General features: G+C 36.4%; 1 protein-coding gene across 1 annotated transcript; it reads right to left on the bottom strand.

Moving 5' to 3' along the window:
- Positions 1 to 1,160: 1,160 nt before the first annotated feature.
- Positions 1,161 to 9,378, bottom strand: LOC107596774 (phosphatidylinositol glycan anchor biosynthesis class U protein-like). The gene is made up of 12 exons (XM_016287578.1): positions 9,199 to 9,378; positions 8,569 to 8,633; positions 8,434 to 8,493; positions 8,149 to 8,211; positions 7,902 to 8,011; positions 7,686 to 7,786; positions 5,990 to 6,087; positions 5,756 to 5,910; positions 5,529 to 5,672; positions 5,319 to 5,443; positions 3,933 to 4,075; positions 1,161 to 3,257 (listed from the first exon to the last, which is right to left on the bottom strand). Exons 1-12 carry the CDS (start codon positions 9,326 to 9,328, stop codon positions 3,144 to 3,146), a joined length of 1,308 nt encoding a protein of 435 aa, XP_016143064.1. The 5' UTR covers positions 9,329 to 9,378; the 3' UTR covers positions 1,161 to 3,143.
- Between the last annotated feature and the right edge of the window lie 396 nt (positions 9,379 to 9,774).

The following is a 9,774-nucleotide window of genomic DNA, read 5'->3' as shown; positions in this document are numbered from 1 at the left end:
TTAAATGTTGTGGAAGTACTTCTCATAGTTTTAGTTCATTTGAACTATTGTTAACTGATGTTAACATTAACAACCTTGTTGTAAAATATGACCAATTTGGATTCTCAGGGAATGTCAGTTACTAAAATGTCAAAGAAAGCTATCAAATATAAACTCAAACTATGATTTATTACTGATAATTTGACAATTTATTTTATAGCTGAAGATCAATATTCAAATATAAATGATCTAAAAACAAACATCTCAAGATAAATATGATGAAACTTAACAACCTGTGGTTAAGTAATAATTTAATCCACTGAAAGAGGTGAAAGGACACCAATACAATAACGAAAAAAACAACATTTGAATAACATGATTTATGCAGAGTCATTCTGACTTTCACCTGGCGTGATTGACGTCTCCCAGTAATGACTTACAAAAAATTATTGTAATGTAATTTGTGGCAAATGCCAAGAAGCAAGTCTGTGCAGTCTTCTTATAGCTAATATGTTTCAAAGTAGAAATGTAAATTGTGTGGGGGAAAAAATAAATAAAAATTGTGTGTTAAAATGAACTCTACACAAAACATGAATTTCACAATGCAGATGGGTTGAGTTTGTGTAATTAGTGAGAATAATGCTAAATCTCTTCATTTCACTCTAGACAGCTTTAAGTATTTGGCAAACTAAAGCAGGTGCGGCATAAATGCTCAATGTTCTACTTTCTATTTTATTTTTACGGCACTTAACCTTGTTTCAGTGTCGTCTGTCAGCGAGACCTATAAAGCTCTCATTGACATGGAAGTCTGTGACAACATTTTGACAGTGTTTAAAGGTATTTCATAACTACAAAATGCTTTTGCCAAGCCTATAGCATCTATAGAAAATTTCAAACTTTACTAAGTCTATTCATTAGTTCACTCATCAAGTCATGATTTCAGCAATGGTATGTACATACTTGAACTGGGATACACAATACTTGCTGACATGAGAGATTATACTTCTTGTTTCTACATAAAAACCCATGACAGGCTTAATTTAAATGGCACTTTTTCCTTAAAGAAAACAGACCATAAGACTGCTGTTGTACACCCAAATAACTGAGCATAATGGGTGGATCTTTTATAAGTTTTGATAAAATCTCTTAAATCAAGAACCAATGTGGTTTAACAAAACAACACAACTGAGAAATAATCTTTATTGGCATTTTAATCACCACGTCATTTACAAATCAGTGTTGTGACATCCAAAATGGCCCAAACGTTCCTTTCAGGCTGAAAGGGGAACCATGAGTAATGTGAAATGGAGGTCATGCAATGTGTACTACTTCAGTGTGCACATTTCTGAACCGCTGGTAGTAGGCATTCAAAATAAAAGAATACGTTTTTCAAATCTCATTACTAACTTAAGAAAAAGATTCCCTGCAGTTCCATCTCCGATGCGAGCAGGAGAGAAGCCCTTAATCGTGCCAACCACAGACATGTTCACATTTCACTGGCCATTCAAATGTTTCTAACTTGGTACCAAAAAGCACATTTATGAACTTTAGTCTGTTGTTCAACCAAAGTAAAATGGAGTAGAAAAATGAATTCAAAACAACACAATAAATAATTCCCATGAGGACTGAAAGAAAGAAAATGGTACTGGCTAGTACAACAACTACAGTCAGTAGTTTCAGTCAAAACGCTGTATATTATACTCCCAAAAAAGTTGTCTGAATCCGTCTTTCTGTCCAGTAACAATATCTTAGTGTCAAAACAAAATAAATTTACTTTAAAATTGTACAATATACAAAACATTTGTTTCGTTTTTTCTCACATTACTGATGTTTGTTTTTGTTTTAAGCATAAAAAAAAAATTGCCAATGTGGGAAGAGAAGCAAACTGAAAATGTATTCTGTGAAAACAAGTATTATCTTAATTTTGCTTGTTTTTACTCAATATCAGGACAAAAAAAAGATTAAGCATGATTGATTTTTTTAATCTTCCTGCTAACAGTTTCTTGGTTAATATACAGCATGATATAAAATAATTTCATTGTTAGTTAAACATTTAACAACTCGTTTTAGGAAATCCATTTGCGTCATGTCATTTAAGGTCAACATAAGCTACGATAAGGTATGTCAGTGCATGTGGAAATAAAATGGCAAGCATATGTTTGTAAACCTTCAGCATCTACATCTTTATGACTTTAGAGATGACTCCCACACACTAGACTTTGAAACAGCTGACCTCATTATCAAAGCCACCCGGATGTTTGCGTCTTCTGGCCAAAGGGTGGATTATTAGAAATGTCTGGAAACGATACAGGCAATGGAAAATTCCACCATCTAAGAACTAGAAGGAAGGTCTAACCACAAGAGGGAGGGGTTACACAGGTGTGCAATCGATAGGTTCACGTGCCCTGGTGTTAGATCAAAAGCATGGATCAAAGTAAATCCAGGCGGTTAATTCCTAATCCCAAAGGAATCATAAAACAGAACAATAAACCCAATTCGAACCAGGGCCCATTTAAAAAGAAATAAAATTGCAGTGCAGTTTAATCCCTCATTTTGTAAGAACATAAAACAAACAAACAAAATTGTACCAAATCTGAATATTTAAGCAGCTCTTAATTCCTCTTGCATTATTAAGAGGTTAATAAAACAAGAACCAAGAAAAGCATTCAGAGAACATTTGAACATAACCGCTTCTTCATATCAGATTCTTCAGTTTTGGCCCTCTGAAGTCTTCACATTCATGTTATGCCCTCTGCTGACCACGACTTCAAACTACAAGTCCAGCCAAACAACCTCACTTTTTGAATGGAGTTTAATAAAGAAAGCAAATCTTTCGAAACAATGAAAGACCAATCAAAAGTGAAAATAACTTTGTACCCATCTCATGGGAGCCAAAATAGTAAAGTTCTGTATCACTCAGATACCTTCATTCGGCCCCCATTATCAAAAAGTCTCGTACAAAACAGCTTTGGTCCAAGAGGGGGTGTCAACATTCAAACATGAGGTAAAATGCTCAAATGTGCAAAAGAAAGTAATGGGGAAAAAAGCAAGGAGAGGCAAATTGAGGTGAGAGAGAAAAAAAAATGTGTGAATGGAAAATTAAAAAAGCAAAGATATTGGGGTGTGAGGCAGTCGGTGAGATCTCTATGTCCTATGAAAGAAGGTCACTTTAACACTAGAGTGGCTTCAGTGCCATCTTTCTTCTTTAGATAGAGGCCGTGTATCAGGTGATGTTCTCGACGCAGGTAGGCGTAGAAATAATCTGATACCAGGAGGATCTGTGGTGGTGTAAACACACATGACATTAGTTCATGTAATCTGTAAACTTTACTGTGAATTTTCACAGTGCTCACTAAATGAACTTTCGTTCTGAGGTCCAACTGACAAATCCCAGACTTCTAATATCTACAAAAAGATGGGATTTGTTCCAAGATTGTGAAGCAAATGCGAGGTGCACGTGCCTTACGGGTAATGTGGGGTGTGCCAGCCGTCTTGGTTAACCCAATACGGGACTGTTTAGCTGAAACTAATACAAGTTAATGCATAATGAAACCTTGTTCCTACATCGATTTTTCCACCCACAATTTGGCAGCCAAGTAGTTGTTAACACTATCGTAGCTGAGCCTGTCAAACACCAAAAGCTAGGAGCGGATAACCGCTGCTATCTTTGCAGTTGACCTTTATTTTACTAGTTGTTCAATAGCCTTTCTTTCTGTCATCTTTCTTGCAACCTGACACCTGGTTTTGTGTAGTACCTCCATGAGTACAGGAAATACCTGGCATGACAGCTTCTGTCATGGTGTAATAAACAGAATCTAACTCTACCTTGAGGCTAAGAGCTATAAGAAAACTTTTTTGTTTAACTTAATGACTTGTGAGCAAAACAGACAATGTGGCAGCTGTATTTCCAATTGTGTTTAGTTGAAATGGCTTATCAAGTTGGGACCCTTTACCTGTCCAAAGTTGAAGAGCAATGTGATGGCATAGTAGAAATTAGAGTTGGCACTGCCAGCGTATATCCACAGATGCCAGAGCACAGGAAAGAGAGCGGAGCATGCCAACAGCACGCACGACACCAGAAAGATGTTCCTCAAAACTGATATAAAGAGAGAAAGAAATAAAGAAAACTCATTTCTACAAAAAATGCATTTCTAAAATTCAATACGTGCAAGCTGATTTCAGTAAAACGCTTGCTAGCAGATTTAGCCAGTTGCACAAATACAAACTGAGTGCGTGTCTATGCAGGCTTGCACAGAATCTGCATGGGATGCTTTAGTCTACATATTTCCACAGAATTTGAATAGCAGTCATTCACAAAGTTTTACAGAAGCCCAACTCCTTGCATTTGTGTCTATTTAATATTCTGCCAATTCAACCATGCTTTCGGCTGCCAATACAAGTGCAATGCCCCTTTTTATCGTATTTTACCATGTTACATTTAGATTTTCCTATGAAATCTGAAAATAGTACACATATTATTTGTAAAGGTGCTTAATATATTGAACAGCACGGAATACACTCCACATTTGATTAAGTCACAGAGGAAAACCCACACAAAAGCCATGAAATTATATTTTGCTCAATTTACACAACTCTTCAAAAGTTTGGAGGTCAGTGAGATTTTTTAAAATGTTTTTGGAAGAACTCTCTTATGCTCACCAAGGCTGCATTTAACTGATCAAAATACAGTATAAGAAACTTTGTGAAATATTATTACACCTTATCTGCTTAATATTTTTGTAGAAAGTGTGATATAATTTTTTTGAAATTGAAAGTTCAAGACAACAACATTTATTTGAAATATAAAACTTTAGCAACATTAAAAATGTTTTACTGTCCCTTTTAATTTATTTAATGTGTCCTTGCTAAATAAAAATATTAATTTCTTTAAAACTATTTCTTCCTGAACCCAAGCTTTTGAATGGCAGTGTATATCAATATGTAATGCATTAATAGGGAACAAATTCATAAAAGGTATTAATTATAAGCACTTTGCTATGACTAAAATCAAAATTGAGTTTCTGTGGCTTTTTGTGCATGCGTTTTATCTTATATTATGGTGATAAAATAAACTTTTAAAATAGTAAAATTATTTTCAAAGAAAATGGAAAAAAGGAAAACTTAATATTAGAATAAATACTCATTTTCCTATAAAATGCTCTCTAGAATGATAATATCACTTTACTTTTACCACCTGTCACTGACTATAGCAAGTAGCAACTGGTTCATGGTTCGAAAAAAGGACATTTGGACATCAAGGACCCTTTGATATGCCCTACTCCATTTTCCCGCTTCAGTAGCAAATCTGTCAACATGTTTAAATGAAAACAGCTACTCACATCGGTAAAGGTGACTCCAGGCTGGCAAAAATGCCATGTAGAGGGCGACATCTCCCACAGTAGGGTACGACTTAAAGATGGAGATGATGGCAATCTGCATGAAGATGAGGAACACTGGATGCTCCCTGTTTGATTGAATCGTTTACACATAAGAGTGCTATACATGCTAAATGAACGCACTGCTCATGTTCAGGTATATGCAGGACCTACTTGAGTTTGATGGAGAGCGGGATGGTGTAAAAAAAGACATTGATCTGGAAGACGCAGATGAAGAAGAGACGGAAATGCTCAAACATCTCTGCAAAGAAGTACCAGAAGAGTCCGATGTTTGGAGTCAGGTCTGGAACAGAAAATCTGTGGAATACACACACAGTAAATATTTGAATAATAAATATGTATTTGCAAATAAAGCGTGTGGCGTATGACTGCTGACTGACATGAATCCATAGACAGAAGGGATGAAGTCCCAGGAGCCCAGGAGGAAGAAAGAGAGTCCAGTGATCACCACCAGACTGCCCACATATATGAACGCATACTGAAGAGTGAAGAACCAGAAACTACTCCTCCTCAGGTTCACTGGGATATATAACCTCTGAAAGAGAAGAGAGAGAGATGTTTCAGTTTGGCCATCAGAGCAATGTATCTGCATTAGTCTGAGTTCAGACTCTCACCTGCAGGAAGAATAGGAGTGCAGGAGCAAACAGGGTCAGAGGATAGATGGACTGATATGTAGCCAAGGCCAACAATATCCCACTCAACAAGGCACTACCTGAAGAATCCACAAAAACACCACATACAGTAAACCACAGACAATTATTTCATACTTCATATGATTATAATAAATAATAGTCAAATATAAGCAGCAGATCATTTCTTAATAATTACTCAGATCAAAGACTGCTGATCCTAAATGTGTTTCTGATGATGTGCGCTGATCTTTGTGACACGTTCACTGAGATGCTTCATAACCATTACTACTTCTGATTATACATTGACTACATTACAATTTGCATATTCACTACCGTTAAAAAGTTTGGGGTCAGTAAGTTTCTGAAAGGTCTCTTATACTCACCAAGGCTGCATTTATTTGATTAAAGGGGTCATATGATGCGATTTCAAGTTTGCCTTTCTCTTTGGAGTGTTACAAGCTGTTAGTGAATAGATAAGATCCCTGAAGTTGCAAAAACTAAAGTCTCAAACCCAAAGAGATATTCTATTTAAAAGTTAAGACTCGTCCACGCCCCCCTAAAACACGCCCCCACATGTCTACTGTGTGGTGAGATTAGCATAACGCCGCCCAAATGTTCACAGAAAGAAAGGCGGCGTAACTTTGATTCTCGCTGTAGTATTGTTGCTGCCGCCGCCATGTCGCGGAGACGCTGTGTGTTTCGTTGTGAAAGCGAAACTACTTTGTTTGGTCTTCCAAAAGAGGACACAACTAGAAATCAGTGGTTAAGTTGTATTTAGAACACTGTTCCAGAACACTTCAACCCAAATATTCAGATTACGGAGGATTGTTTCCTGATCCTGGGAGAGTAGACTACAATGCCGGCTGTTCTGACTCGCAGACTGTAAGTATGTTTTCATATTTAAAGAATTTGCCACTGACGATTCAAACGCGAGTTTTGAGCAGTGTAGAGTAGTGCTTGTTGTTTGTCGGTACTCTGATCACAAATGCAGACGTGGTTTTATGTTTACGCGGCGTGATACAACGCAACGCGTAAAAAGACAGTATAAGTCATTATAATCAGTAATTATGTCCCCACTGGATGCAACAAATGCCTCGTTTATAATGGCTTTTATTGGTTTTGTCTCGTCGCGCCGGGACACAGGGCATCACAGTATGGTAGGGGCGTAACATTTCCGTCACACGCTTGAGGTATTCGGCCAATCACAACTCACTGGATAGCTGGCCAATCACAGCACACCTCGCTTTTCAGAACGATGAGCTTTGTAAAAATCGACTCGTTTCAGAAAGGCGGGGCATAGAGGAGAAACAATAATGTACAGTATGTGGAAAATAATGTGTTTCTTGAACCTTAAACCGCATAAACACATTGCATTACACCAAATACACAAAATAATGTTCTTTTTTAGCAACGTCATATGACCCCTTTAAAATAAAGTAAAACTGCAATACTGTGAAATATTATTACAGTTTCAAATAACAATTTTTTTTATTTTAATATGTAATTTATTCCTGTGATGCAAAGCTGAATCTTCAGCATCATTACTCCAGTCTTCTGTGTCACATGGTCCTTCAGAAATCATTCTAATATGCTGATTTGCTGCTCAAGAGACATTTCAAAATTTTTGTGGAAACTGTGATCAGTTTTTTTCCTTTAAGTGTACAAAGGGAACACTCACCTTTTAATGTACAGAAAATGAAGAGAGCAATAATAGCATTGTTCAGCCCACAAGTTGACTTTGCCACACAAGACAGGATGGTGAAGGGGTTTAACAGATAACTGGAAGACAATTAGACAAATTAAATTATGTGCCTTACTTTTAAGGCTGAGTTTCTTTTTTGCAATTAAAAAAAGCGATAGCATAATCTTGATTTAAAGCCTGATCAGAACTTACAACATGGCAACCTTGAGGGGGATGTAGAACATTTCCTTCGGAGAGCGGAGGAGCTCCAAACAGTCGGCGGGATACCGGTCCGATTCCAAGGCATATTTCTGTTTCCTAAACTACAAAGCACACAAAGATGAATGTTAATTTATAAAATATTTAAAAACTTAATAATAATCTGAAAATATAATGAATTAATAGGCTCTAACTTATGAAACACACACCGATATCAACAAAGATATAAGCTATAACTTACCACATTCTTGTTATAAGTCTGAATTGAGAGATAAAGAGCCACCGCTGTGATTCCATCTGCTATCTGGTGACGTAACGTTACATGAGTATACTTACATGTGTACAAGAAGTGAAATTTACAAAAACACAAACACACAGTAATAGTTATAAACTATGATATTAATTCACAGCAACCTGGAAAATTGTATAGTAAATCAGATTTGAGATCGTTGCTACCAATTGTCATTTTTGCACGGTCTAATGGTGCAAGGAAACAAGAAAGACAATCAACAAAATAAGGACTCACCATAAAAACAATCTCTGCATAGTCGACCGTAAAATGAAAGAGGTATATCATAAGGGGTGTCTGGAAGAAATAAAAAGAACAATTAAACACATCGGAGAATAGACTTGGGGGGAAAAAATGTCAAATAGAACTTACTTCATGAAACACATCTCCTGAGTAAGGCGAGACCCCCAGATCCAACAAGGCAAGACCCTCTACAACTGTTTAATTCAAAAATCAATCATATTATGCATTTAACAGCTAACGAACTTAGACATTTCCCACTAAATACATAAGTCATTTTATTCAAGGTAGTGAAGTGAGCACTACTGTAACTGAAACAGGTCTATAAGGGTTTTTCTACTGAAACAACGCCCAGAAATCACATCACTTCATAGAGGACTCCAGTTTATCAATATTTGCCAGACTGCATAAATATAACATGAATGTTAGATGTAACATGGATTTGATGTAAAATCAAACTTAAGAACAATTTGCAGTAATGCAATCCATTCAATACAAGACATACTGTAAATAGATGTGTGCCACAACAGGCTGTGGAGTTCAAAATCTGCGTATTCCATTGATGCTGCATATTTAAAATCAGATATATAAGTAAACAATAATGTAACTAACTATAATTGACTTAAAAATAAAGCAGGAAAACATCATGTGCTGAAAATATATTTAATGCATGTCTTCATTTGACAGCTCAGCAATGCTGCCATACAAGAACATACCATCAGTATACAGCATTCCCATACAGACAAAAATACATAATCATACCTCGTTTCCACGCATTCAGAGGCGACACCACCTCGACCCTCTCTGAAATTAATTCTGCCAAACTGGATCGGAATAAAACGGCTCTTATTGTAACAGCCACTATCAGCAGGAGTGTTAAAGGAGCCGCCATTTTTGTCGCGAGGAAGAAGCTGTCAGCGCGATGCACTCTGGGAAACGAAGTTCACCTTCATCTTCCTGCTCAAACGTTCATAAAGGAGAAACTGGCAGCTTTAGTTAGTTTAAATGCAAATTACGTTTAGGAATGCATGAGAGCTTTTATTTCACATACTATCTTATATTCCTTGTGTGCACTCATTTAACAATACAGCGAAATACAGTGAGTAAAACATGACTGTGTGTGAGTGTGTCCTATTTTGGACAATTATGTTATTCACTGCTCTTACAGATTTCATATTTCATTACCGTAATTCTTCTTTATACTGTTCTCCATTGGATCCACAGTTTCTGCTTTCCTTTTCAATGCCTTTTATTGTTGTTTTGGTACTATTTTAGCAAGTAATTTGCTAAATGAATAGTAGCTTTTAAAGGGGTCATATGATGCGATTTCAAGTTTTC

The sequence above is a fragment of the Sinocyclocheilus grahami genome, unplaced genomic scaffold (genome assembly GCF_001515645.1).
Source record: "Sinocyclocheilus grahami isolate Dianchi unplaced genomic scaffold, SAMN03320097.WGS_v1.1 scaffold223.1, whole genome shotgun sequence".
Lineage (NCBI taxonomy): Eukaryota > Metazoa > Chordata > Actinopteri > Cypriniformes > Cyprinidae > Sinocyclocheilus > Sinocyclocheilus grahami.
The sequence above is the reverse complement of the archived record's forward strand: the minus strand, read 5'-3'. Positions and strand labels throughout refer to the sequence as shown.

Bases quoted from the DNA above. Each gene is read 5' to 3' on its own strand.
- LOC107596774 (XM_016287578.1), bottom strand. From the start codon at position 9,328: ATGGCGGCTCCTTTAACACTCCTGCTGATAGTGGCTGTTACAATAAGA. The intron at 5,444-5,528 runs GTAGGTCCTGCA...TCAATCAAACAG, and splicing joins CCGCTCTCCATCAAACTCAA to GGAGCATCCAGTGTTCCTCA. The intron at 4,076-5,318 runs GTGAGTAGCTGT...TCTTTATATCAG, and splicing joins CTGGAGTCACCTTTACCGAT to TTTTGAGGAACATCTTTCTG.